The sequence below is a fragment of the Drosophila eugracilis genome, unplaced genomic scaffold, assembly GCF_018153835.1.
Source record: "Drosophila eugracilis isolate 14026-0451.02 unplaced genomic scaffold, ASM1815383v1 contig_340, whole genome shotgun sequence".
Classification (NCBI taxonomy): domain Eukaryota; kingdom Metazoa; phylum Arthropoda; class Insecta; order Diptera; family Drosophilidae; genus Drosophila; species Drosophila eugracilis.
Window position 1 is genome coordinate 89,577 of NW_024573195.1, and position 13,820 is coordinate 103,396.

A 13,820-nucleotide genomic window follows, 5' to 3' on the forward strand; every position below is an offset into this window, starting at 1 on the left:
CAACGAATATAGTATACCCTTATACTCTACGATTAACGGGTATAACAAGATGAAACTAATATCCAATTTTAAAGTAATCATTTCGCTAGCAGAAATAGAAGCAGCGTCTTGATAGCGCCCTATAGTTGCAAAATAAGATGAATAATAGATGTCGATGCGCTGCGTAGGGTTACTTTACAAGTAAAACTCAGTTTTTACTATTCAGAAAAACGCCTCTAGCACTCCCAAGAATATATATCATCCTATTCCATATGCACAAATCTATATTAAAAATATAATAATGTTACTCCCACCTAAGCTTTATATATTGTTTTTATAGAGTAGAAGGTGACAGAAGCCAGTGCTCTGTAATCAACTATTAGGTTTAACATTGTATGCTAATCTTTATTTGTTAAATAAATACTTTTTAAAGCAAATAAATAAAAATCGACCCCGAATCATTACCATTGTTATAAAAATGAATAACTTGTTAGTTCCATAATTAAAACACTTTTTTAGTGTTGACTCATTTATTAAAGGTAATAAGTTTTTATAATATTTAATGGCTTTCTTGTGTCATAGGGTCTGTTTTTAACATTTTAGTTAATAATAGGAAAAACTGTACGATGTTGTATAATATTAATGTTTAATTGAAGTACCCTTTATTTCGCAATAACACACATATTAACAGAAATATTTACCTGGACTGCAATTTGCTTTTTTTAATGTCAATAAGTTTTTTCGGATTTTTCATATAGATAGAGTTTGGATTGATTGTTATATTTAACAAATTACTATTGCAATCAAAGCATTTACAATTCTTTACTGTTTTCTGCACTTAAATTGTGGATGTACTTCATTTTTTCTAAATTTTTTTTTTCAATAATGAGTGTTTGTACGTTTATATGGATATGGATACTAATAAAATTCAAACTGCGGTTTCAGTGTGACTGTGGGATGATAAACGTTCGACATCTATTTCGGGTATGGTCAGCTCATCAGGTATATTGTCGGCGTACTCAATTGAAGATGTTTCCGAAAGGCGTTTGCTCAACGAAGTCTGCTTACGCAGTACCTCTGCCAGGGACGTATTGGTGTGATCACCATATCGAGCGTCGAGACCTTGCCGGAAAGCGTTCACCACACGAATCTTAGCGCACATAGGAAAAAAAGAAAAGAACAACACCAAGAACAGTGACAAAAGAGTCAGAAACAACAGTATAACAATTTTCTATATCAGCCAGTTAGGTACACACATATTAAATAACATTCTTATTTTGTACATGTAAACCAAATAAAATACAAAATAAGAGAAAAAATTTATATTTTACTACGAGCAATTAATAATAAAGCTGATCTTAAGCGAATAGTAAATAAGTCAAATACCACTGAAATCGGATGAACAAACAAAAAGCAATAGCATTTCTTACAACCCTTGTGAGCTGCTTAATCTTTTTAGAGTGTGAATTATTTATCAATCTGACGACAAAAGCTCATTCATTGAACAATTGACCCACAAACTAAAAATGTTAAGTTTTTTCATGCTTAACACGCCAAGCAAATTTGTAAATATTCTTAATAGCTACGATAATGCTATAATCGTGTTCTGAAGGAAAGCAGTTTAAAAAACAAACATTTGTGCCAAAGAAACATAAAGAAATATAATTAAGCAAGAAGCTAAATATAATTTTAGATCTAATTGAGCTTCGGGGTTCCGAGCTGAATATTTTATATTTGCTATGGTAAAACGGAGTATGATTCTTTAAGTAAATTAAAGCCACAGAGTTTATGACACTGCCTATCACGTCGGTATGTATTTAGTACTCATCATCTGCAGACAAACAGCCGTTTAATCAAGTAAAATTACTTTTTACGTATTCAAATGCAATTACGTTATACCATTTAAGCCATTTTTTTGTTGTTATATTTTGGCCAAGATAAAACTTAGTATTTAAATTAAAACTTTTTTTTTGTGTTTTTTAAACATTAAATAGAATACAATTGTGAAGGCTTACAGCTTGATCAGTGTTGCTCTTGCTATATGGGACCGGAATCAAGCGTTCTTGCAATTCGCCGCCTATTACCTTTAAGATTGAAGAGAAAGAGAGGAAGAGAGATAGAAGGTAAAATGGAAAAAAAATAATTGGGAAAGAGAAAAATAGATATAAGAACGCTGAAATTTAGATTAATCTTGCTGCTATATAAATAGTTCACTACCTACATTTAAACGTTTCATTTAATATACATGTATAATGTTAAATTTTAAAAGCAAATAAATTTAATTTAAAATTATTAGAAAAGTACTTAGGTGGGTTTAAAAATATACCAAAATATGTATGCATATAAGTATCGAACAAAAGTATACGAATACATACATATGTCTGCATATTTAAGTGAAAGGAGAAGGAAGCTTATGGTAATCATCTCATATTTATTATAATTCTGGAAAGGACACAATGATTTTTTTTAAATGTGAGCCGTAATTTCTTTATTTAACATAAATGATGACCAGGTAAAATACTTTTTCAACTGCGTTACATACAAAATCGACAGCCCATCTTTGATGTATATATAATTATCAGTTGAACTACCTAGTTTGATCTTTTATATGTAACGAATAGACAATTATGCTTTTACTGTCTGATTAATATCAACATATTTGGTACAATAAATCCTACATTTGCACTATATTTGCCGTTTCAAAGTGTGCTAAGTGTTGATAATAATTTGGTATAGTATAACGGGTATTAAAGGCCATGGGAAAATACTGGAATACAAAATAAAGGTATTGATAAAGCACTTGAAATTTCAGAAATTTACGTTATCATTAACATACCACACTGATTAAATATATAATGGATTCCATCATTTGTTAGTAATACAGATATAAATTTTTATCACTAATACGAAATTAATTTTTTAAAAACGCATGCTTACATATTCTAATTTTATAAGTAGATTTTATAAATACAAAACATACTTTTCAAACATTTTTGGATAGTGATTGAGAGTAAATGTTAAATAGCTAACAAAACATTTACATGCATTTATGAATATTTATGTTTGGTAAATTCACTTTTGTATGATTTCGGTCTCTTTTAAAGTTTACGGCTTAATTGGAAATTTATCGAGGCATCATTGCTTTATTACAAAAATCTTATTGGGTAAGGGCTCAAATTTGTGCTTATTATTAAAAATAATCATCATGATTTGATTTGCATGACCATTATTTTCTGTTTTAAACTTCAAAATAAAATTGGGTCTCTTAATGTGTTAAAATACAACAACTGAAACAATTTAAATTCGAGTCTCATTCTGTCCATTGGAATGTTTACTTTCAATGTTATTATACCGAATTTGTTGAGGCAGGGAATGCGCAATTTCTGAAAAGCGTTGACTTAAGGCAGGGGCAGATATGTTTGTGGATATAGATGGGTTAGGTTGGGTTAGTCCGTTGTTCAAACTGCGCTGATGCTGTAGCGGGTCTTCGTCAATGTAAGATATGTCCGGCGGAAGCATGGCGGGTGATACATTCTGCTGAGCTGGCAGTGACGGCTTTGGTTGCTGTTGTTGTTGGTGCTTGCTCAGCAGATTAAAATTGTATAACGGGTATCCACCGCCCACTGGAATTTGCATAGCCGTCCGAGGACTGCGTAAGCTATGTAAGCTGTGCATCGATCGGCGTTCATTTAGGTCTTCCAATGTCGAGCGGAAAGCACGAATCACACGCAACTGAAACAAACAAAATTAGACAAAAAACGAACAGAAACAGAAACGTAAAGATAAAGAAACAACAAAACAAAATAGCATTTCCGTTAAAACATACATGTGTATACACGAATATAAATATACTTTTTTTTATATATTTTTATAAGTAGTCAAATATTAATACGAAAGTTGCGCACAAATAGATTTTATTGATGGCACTAAAGCGCTTTCAAGTCTTGATCATCATGCGTGCAGACTATTTTATATTTACTAATCGGACTCGGGTTAAGAAAGTGACACTACAATACGGACGAACAAGGCTTTAAAATTCTAGCGACTGATACATTTATATATATATTTATATATATATATATATGCACCAATAATTTAATCAAAAATTAAATAAATCCTAAATAAAAAAAATTTTTAAATATATACATTAGCAATATACTGTTGTAATTGTAATAACTAAATAAGTTTAATTATTTTTTAATAATAATTAATTATTTACATTATTATTATTACAGATGAGTTAAATTATTGTTCAGTGGTAAGGTACAAAATAATTTTTTCCTGTGGAAAGGACCATCAACAGTTTAGTCGATCAAGCTCATGTGTCTTCTACAAAGGCTACACTCTTAGTCAATAGCTATCCAGAAGTCAAAGTAGGTGCAAGCTATCTTCTTTGATTAATGATATATTGTAGGTATCTTTTATAGGTATTGAAAGCCGAAGTACTCTTTCATTTCTTTTAATGTATCTAAACCAAAAATGATGTACGATTGGTTGGTTTGGGATGTAAATAATTAACTCTAATGGTAATAATTAGCTCATAACAATTTTATAATTTGATCCATATTTATTCATTTTCTAATACCGGGCGAAACGTGTTTACCTTCAACATTGTCTTGTATTTAAGTGTATTTCATCGGGAGGGGATAAACAGGATAAACTTGATTTAGAATTCTTAATTTTATAAACCTTTTCCTTACTTTTTGCTTACTGTAGTATGTAATAGCATCTGTTTTGATTAAAGTTGCACTAGTCTTTTCCAAAATTTAACAAAAATTAAAAGGAAGTGCAAGGCTAAGTAAAAAAAATAATTTTAGTATGCGTATACAATAAATGATCAAAAAATAATTTTAAAACTGATTTAGCATACGCATATAAAACGCACTCGGTTAACATCTTGCGGATTAAGCTTCCTTTTTCTTGAAAATTAAGGCAATCACTATATTATCTTAAAAAAATTAATAACATAATATATAATAGTCATCATCATCATATTCATAACTATATGATATTTAATTTAATATGATATTTAATATAAAAATATTAAAAATAATTAAAACGTTTTAAAAATTTCGGTAAGTCCTCATTTTTATTACCGTTAACTGGAATATTTTTATGTTAAGGGTTATTTGTTTTTTTTATAATATTCCCCTTTCTTATGACGGTTACACATTAATAATATATTAATACTAACAACTTTTTCTCATAACGGATTTAAGAAAAATGTCGTGTGTGATTGTATTGTAAAAAATATATTTAAAATAGTTAACATCTTTAAAACACACCAATATTTCGAGGGTTTAACTTCATTAAACTTAATTCTATTACAAAAGTGTTGTTTTAATTTTCTACAATAATTTACGTCTTAATAATTTCAAAAACAGAATAAAGTGCAAAATGTAAACTAAGTCTTCGAAATCACTATGCGAATTAAAAAACTATCGACGAGTGTAACCAGCAAATTGTTCTCCTTTTTGTGGAGTACTCATTAAACTTAGTCCAAAAAATAAATTAAAATATAGTACACATAGTACCAAAAAACTATCCTTAAAGAAGAGTTTAAAAATATTTGTTAAGCTATTTAGCTAATTATAAATTATAAAAAAAGTAGATAAATATTTTTCCAATTGGCCAAAGACAACCACATTAATATATTACATAAAATAACAAAATTAAGCACAGGCACTCAAAACTATGAATAGCTGTTAATTGCGAAACGTAACTGCCAAGTTTCTAAGGGTACTATAATCAGACAAAATGACTTTGGGGTAAAAATACCTTCAAAATTGAAGGAAAGTGCCGCAGAAAGAAAATGAAAATGCAGGATTATGCTGGAAAGATTTACTTATATTACTTGACTTGAACGTCAATTTTTTTAATCGACGTGCATGATGCTTCGTTAATACTTTAAAATGTAAAAATATTTTATTTACGTACGTTTAAATGCCCTTTAGAAGTATTGAGTTGGATTAGCGTTTGTATTGAAGATGTTTGTAGAAGATAATTCAGTTGATATAAGAGAAAAAGTACAAAGCGTTCAAAATTTGAAGCGAAGCAGAAGACACTAATGATGACGTTGTTGTTGTACATTGTAGTTTAAAGAAGTAATCGTAGCAAATCTTAATAGTGAACTATTTCGGTTGTTGTTTTTGTCGTATTATTTTTTTTAACTAACAGTACTAGCTGAAATCCGATGTATTCGTTTTCGCAGTAGTAGCATGGACTATTTTTTACGTTAACCTTCTTATTTTTTTGTATTCAATGAAAAAACTTTGTTACAACCAGAGAGACCTATTTAGTTATACTTACTCACGTCTCACGACCCATATTTAAAGACAGTAACTCTATATAGAAGTTTATATGCATGTATGCGACTCCATTTAATCAGTTTACGTTGAGTTCGATCCTACACAAGTCTTACAGTGTCTTTTCCCTTTACATCATCTTATTTGTGTTGCTATATTTAATTTTCAATGTACATCTAAAAAGTTTGATCATTATACACTATAAAATGTAATGATGCAAACATTATATCAATTACTTTAGTTTTCGAATTTGCGAGGACAACTGCAGATTAGTTTCAAAATTCATACATATATGTTGAACTTGGTGATCATTTTATTGAAATTGTCAATTACACCTCAGTCTCTCGTATTGGTTCCGCCGGCTTTAAAATTTTAAAAATTAATAACAAATATCTCATAATTACTTTGGAAACAAATAATAAAAATTAAAAGCGGATCAATAAATTATTCTAATATGTTTACCAAAAGGAAAACAAAATAATAATGTAATAATTTGTATTATAAATTAATTTATGTTTATAAATGTATAATAAAAAAAAATATTTAATGAATGTTTTCATGACTTCACTACTGTAAAACAAAAAGTTAAACGTCCTACTGGTTGATAACAGCTAACGGCCTTATTTATTACTATGGTTATTATTAAAAATTTATTATTATTATTAATATTATTAATATTATTATTATTTATACTATTATTATTTTTATTATTATTATTTATATTATTATTATTTATATTATTATTAGTTATATTATTATTATTTATATTATTATTATCAAAAGCAATAGTAATAATATTTTCCCATCTCAAAGTATTCCTCTCCCTTTCTGCGTTTGTGTTACGACTTTTATCTTGTTTTTTTTAAGTTACTTAATTCATTAATTTTTTATTAATAAATAATCGTTTACGTTGTCATAGACATAGAGTCTATATCAAAAACTACACAGTTCATTATTTTTTAAATCTATTTTCCGATCATTTCCATGGCAGCTATATAGCAATTAAGATATAACTCTATCTGATATACCCTCAAAAAAACTTGTGTCAGATTGCTTTGAAACTAACTAGTTTGCAAGGACTTGTATAAGCAAATGCGCGGTATAAATAAATATATTTCGGTAAATATATATATTTCAGGGTCAAGATGTCTTCTTTATCGCGCAGCGAACTTTTGACAAAAATTATTGTACTCTCGCTGTGCAAGCAAATTGGCTTGGGCCAATACTCTTGAACAATAGTCAGTAATCAATCAATTAGTTATTGAAAATATTTTTTGCCCAGAAAAGTATACTTAAAATCTGTGAATGAGAAGTAATTATTTTATGAAATAAAATGATTTTAAACTTTGAATAACTAAATATTGAGCTTAAAACATCCGCTACACACATTTTAGGTAAAATTGTGATTAAACAATATATAAATAAAGTAACGTTTAATATTATTTGCTTCTGTAAAAACATATTAAAGTTTTTAGATTTTTTAACACCTATATTTCGGTTTTAATTTTATTTTTTGTCAAAGTGGTTTTAAATATATATATAAATTAAATTATATTCGACATATAGTACAAATTTGTAGCCTAAATCTTATAAAACCCGTCGAGGTTCAACTATGGGGTAAGTATAAACATGCGTTTTGCAACTTATACTATTTAAACATACATACACATTTCAAAATCTTTAAATGAATAATTAAGTAAAAGTGATTTATAAACAAACTGTTTAGATTTAACAAATGTTATTTTCAGTAAAACATATTTCTAATACATTTTTTTATCCACCATTTAAGAGGTTTCTCAATCTCTATCTATCTAAGTAGTTTTTTAATGAAGATTGAAGCTTTCTGCAAGCTAATTGCTTCTCTTAAACTAACGATCAACGATTAAATTTTCAATTACCTATTATAAATCTAAATTGCCAATTTTTAATAGTCAAAAATGTTAAACTGAAAATGAAACTAGTTTCTGTGTGTTGATGTATATGCTTAAATATATTTTATATTATATAGCATGCCGTAGTTTTTTTATCCATGCTGTATAACCAAAGAATTAAAAAAAATCAACTAATAGAATTAATATTTAATTACTAAAAATGATTTAAAAAAAAAAGTGAAAATAAGAAATTAGAAATATTCCGCCTTAATAAAAGGAACATCTTTCATTTCCGTGGTGATGTGGAAAAGCTTCCTTAAGTCTCATTATAATTTGGGCGTATGTGCTAATTATATGCAGCATCTTCTTGGCAATTACCTAATTTCTTTTTTAATTCTTTGGTTTGCTTCTTGTTGAAGTTTTTTAAATCGAAAATCTTACAATCAGTTTTTAGATGATAGATTTCTCAAGCATTGTAGTGGCTTTTAATATGTAATCTAATCCCCTTTATGATAGGAAAGTTGTCAACATAACAATGTGAATTTCTTTTTATTTTTGGTGGTGGCGAGTAAATATTGATTATATTTTATCCTATCTCTAATATATTCTAGTAAAATCTAATGTTACTATCTGTTTTATTGATAACCAAAACGAAATGACCCACATAAGCTGTTCCTGAATACTTTATATATTAACATCAGAAATCGACTTGTCCTGATAATGCACAATCGGTACACAATTGATTTTATTATGTTTTTCCTTTTTTTTTTAATTAACAAGTTGAAGATAAATATATTTCAGTTCACATACTCACCAAAATTTGTGACGGCTCAAAATTAGATTGCTCTTAAGTTATTAATATATGTGCTATATGTGATCATTTTTGTTGTAGGTTTACAAACTACAAAATCTTCATGCTTTAAACTAGCCTTCTAGCTCAAGGCAGGAGGACATTGATAAAACGACATATAATATTAATCCTGATTAATACATAGTAAATTCGCACGAAAACTCTTTATCAAGTTCGAAAATTATTATATTTTATTATTTTTCCAATGTAGTCTTTTTGGGCTTACATAAGTTTATAAGCTATTCTCTTTATATTAGGACCATTTGATTGTATCTGGACCCAAGTCTTTAATTCCATAGTTAAAAAGGATATAAGTCTTCTAAGCATCATTAACCGTTAGTCAACAGAGTTAGACAAAAAAAAAATCGCAAAATATTTGCTATATACGTTCGTATCGTATTAAGTCTGTAATCTGTTTGTCTTAAAATGTTTGAACAGGTATCTAATATACCTAATAATAATAATATACCTTAATAAACTTATATTGCACAATTCAACTTCCCTTGTATATTATTAATATTTTAAAATCTGTAGATTTTTTACCCACTGGCCTGAATGTACACCAAATATTTGCTGCATGAGCCCTTGTCATATTCTTTGAAATTTAACATAACCTGATTTCTCTCTATCTTATTACCGAAATCTGACTATCTGTGATCGATTTAGCATATTCACATAGTGCTCGAGATAAGTGATGAATATGAATGACAAGAAAATTGGCATTTAATCTATAAAATGTTGCATAACTTGCCCGAAAAATTGTTTTTTAAATGACAAAACTAACATTTTAGGTCTGTTGTTTTCTTTAAAAATTAGCTAGAAGTTTTTTTATTAATATATATATAGTCTTCATTATAATTATTAGTCGAATCCATCTGGTCATTTCTACCTTTTCTTATAAAAATCATATTGATGGAAATTGATTAATGCAATTGATTACATATTGTTTAAAATGTATATTTAGATTAATTAAGCAAAAATCATTTTAGATTCAATCTATATACTTTAATCTGAGCACCAATTTCTAAATCGACTTTAAAAAAAAATAGTTTTCTTTTGTGAGTGCTTTACTATTTATACATAACCCAAACACATTTTTTGTGCACTTTTAAATTTATATAATTTTTTCTCAAAATATGTCTATAAAACTGTGCCTTTTCAGAATTATAATGCTGGTGAATATCCGATCATAAGCGTCTTTCACTAATTTTGCTAGGTTAAGCAAAAATTGTAGAAAACAACATTTTAAATGTACTTGTTATAAAACTTTTTATTTACAGTATACAAAAATGCGACTTAAAAAAATTAAAAATGTAACTTTTTCCTCATATTTACTTTACGAAACAGCACATTTTTCAGGATACTACTCCTATAATGGGATAGATCATAAAGTAAGGTTTTGTCTTAATGTCAAAATGCAAGTGTAATGAAAAAATTAAAATAAACTATAAATAGAATAAAAGCTGTTTAAATTTTTTTTTACTAGCTGCCAATACATAAAATCATATACAATTCTTACCGGTACAGAAATCTGGTCGTAAGTTGAATTTGCGCGTGAGTTTTCAATTGCAATTAATGATGTTAATGACACAAGTCATACATACGTACAAATTATTGTTTAATTTGTATAGTTTTATTGATATATTTTATTAAATAAGTGATAAGTTATAAAATTTTGTTATAATCATTTATGTTATTCAATCAGGTATGAATTAGAAATTAGTGTATCAAGAGGACGAAAAATATAAAATTCACATTAGAAATTTATTGCATAATGTTTACATTAATGGTTCGTGGATCTAGTACTGCAGATATGTTTGGTACTCATTAAAAAAAGGTTAACAAAAATTAATCTATTAAAAGTCCTTTAAAATTCAAAAATTGAGTATTAATATTCAATACATTGCCAGAATAGGTTAAAAAAAATTAAAAGAAAGTAAAAAACCAAACCAAGAAAAATGTTGGTAACTAGGTACTTAGGACAGATATTTTTATAAACTTGTATACTAACGTCTTTTTTCTCTTTATGTTTAGGAAAAGGGGGGTAAACTATTTTGTAATGTAGTTTTATTCGAAAAAAAACGAGAAATTTAACCAAGAGTTAATATCCTTCAAGATTTATGAGAACAGCGATTTAAAGACGATAAACAAAATCCAAAAGTTATATTATTTTAATGATGTTATGTAAATCAATGTAAAAAAATTGTTAGAAGACTTACTAAACAAGCTGCATATGTTACTAACATAAAAAAAAACAAAAGGAAACGCTTTAGTCGAGTGCCGCGACTATCAGATACCTTTTACAGTACTAATCAATTTCGCATGCTTAATCCGAAGTTTCCAACTCTTTTAGTTTTCGTGATCTTGGTGTTCACATGGGCAGACGGACATAGTAGATAGGAACGTTTTATTACGAATTTATTTATTCAGCATAAATGTGATAACAAGTTAATATTAACCAGTATATGAATAATTTTAACATTGTGCTGAGCAACAAAATCAATTATTTATTTAACTTAGGTAAACAAACTTCAAACTTCTCTAGCATAACACTAGAACGATTTATTAGAATGTTTGACTAATTATTAAAAAAAATACTATTGTATTGCTAAGTAATCATTTAGAATAGAAGTTGGACTCAATTTCAAAACGAAATATTTCCAATATTATATATATATATATATATATATATATATATATTATATATGTATATAATATATAAGAGATACGATGTGTTCGTTGAAAATTATGTAACAGGTAGAAGAAAGCATTTCCGACCCTATAAAGTATATACGAAGGCGTATATATATTGCGTTCAGGTCGGAAGTTTTTCAGACCATCCTCGTATATAATTGATTAGGATTAATACCCGAGGCGATTAATCCATGTCCGTCTATTCGTATAAACGCTGAGATCTCAGAAACTATTTTTTTTGGTATAACAAATAAATACATTTATTAAACGCCAATCAACCAACTCAATGGCTATTATAATATGTTGAGTATAATATTGAACAAATAACATAAATACATATCAGGAAGGAAATTAACAAATATTTATAAGTATATAACTAGAGATCAATACTACTAAATCTGAATTACTGTTGTAGGACTCGAGAAACTTGGCGTCCTCTTGTCCAGAGATCGGCAGGATGTCTTCGCATTCTTGTGTTAGCAATGGAAGAAGCGAGATGGCGAGTTGGGAAAAAATAATACGCATTGGGTGGCATCATGCTAGACATGCCTTATCGCAACTTTTTATCTTTTATGGTTACCGAGATATAAGCCTTTTTACAAATAGCGAAAACCGTCCTTAAGATGCGCTGATATCTCAGGATTATAACTTTATCCTAACTTTCTAGCTCTAATAATTCCTGAGATTTCATCGATTTTAGTTTGTCGTGATTTGCGGGCGCTAGAGTGGGCGTAGCAAGATGAAATAAACTTGCGCTACGTAGGGAACTCAAGAATCTTTATGCTTAATCTCTTATAGTTCATGAGATCTCAGCGTTCATACGGACAGACGGACATGGCTCAATCGACTTCGCTATTGATCCTGATCAAGGATATATATATACCAGAGAACGGCAAGGATACACCCAAACTATAAGTGCACTCGAATCATTTGTGCGTTTACGGCACTTAGAGTCTGATCGGCACCCTAAAATAAGGGGTTGTACTGGTAATTTCGAATGTGCCTGTGTTTGTGCGTATGAACAAACTATTCTGTTGCACCAGACACCCTAAACACTTAAAGTAAAAAGGGAGTGTTCGAAGCACTCATCTTTCAGGGTCTTCAACTGTTTTGCATGAGCAGGTCATTGAGGATTGACCGAATAATTTTACTTGAAAGGAAGGAAGGAAGTCCCAATAACGCTTTCATCTCCCCTTCACATACTTTTTAACGAATACCATATACCCTACGTGTAATGGGTAATATATTATTCCAATAAGGGTGTTTGGGAAACCTATTCTAATAAGGTATATAAATCAACAGAGTTGGGGGTAATTCTTGACACCCAGGCGCAATTATGCACTTGCTCCTTATGCGAAATTACCAAAGAACGTTTGTAGAAATATTAAGCCTTTTGAAATTATTTTTGCTGGCATACACTTTTATAAGTGACCACGGTTCATGTTCTACCAGAACTTACCAAACGCAGACTATCGCAGTGCAATCATCAAGATTATTGCGTATTCATAGAATCACGGGAAATTAATGACATAAATAAAAGTAATAGTATACAAACATTAAGATATAGTGAATTAATAATTATGATTTTTTGCGCACTGCTACCGCTGATAATAACATTTGGACATAAGCATGAGAATAAGATTAAATAAGAATAAATTTTTAAAATAAATATTGTTATCACGGGTTTTATGTCAGGGTGTTGTGCGTAAAATAATTTACTTATCGGGATTTTTAGTGAGTCGAAAATTGCTTATATAATATAACGTTACTCGCAGAACTATAAGAGCTAGAAAGTTAGGAGCAAACATGCATTTTCTTGAGATGCCACTGCAGCTCCAGTTTTCATTTGAATCCGCCGACGCCAAATATAACGCCCACAAAAGACGAAAACCTAAAATCGTTAGAATCTCAGGAACTATAAGAGTTTGAAAGTTGATATTAGGCATGTATAATCTTGATATGCCAGCGTACCAAGGTTGTACCGGTATCTGATCGCGGAAAACCAAAAACGCTAACATCTCGGGAACTAAGAACTAAATGTTAGGTATTCTAGGAATGCCACTGAAGCTGGAGTTGAAGTAGGCCATCCACAGGCGAGCATCTTGGCAAGCATGCTCGCGA

At 29.0% G+C, this 13,820-nt stretch overlaps 1 protein-coding gene across 10 annotated transcripts in view; it reads right to left on the reverse strand.

Annotated features, from left to right (window-relative positions):
• Window positions 1-490: 490 nt before the first annotated feature.
• Window positions 491-13,820, reverse strand: part of LOC108102321 (plasma membrane calcium-transporting ATPase 3) — a 28,181-nt gene continuing 14,851 nt past the window's right edge. For 5 of the 10 annotated variants that reach the window (XM_017207099.1, XM_017207097.1, XM_017207098.2 and 2 more), the window contains one exon: window positions 2,198-3,711. In XM_017207099.1, coding sequence (XP_017062588.1) covers window positions 3,277-3,711 — 435 coding nt within the window. In that variant the 3' untranslated portion in view covers window positions 2,198-3,276. Of the gene's footprint in view, window positions 1,130-1,994; window positions 2,064-2,197; window positions 3,712-6,328; window positions 6,647-10,524; window positions 10,537-13,820 lie in introns of those variants that run through there. The other 5 variants (XM_017207102.2, XM_017207101.2, XM_017207100.2 and 2 more) reach the window with 4 other exon arrangements.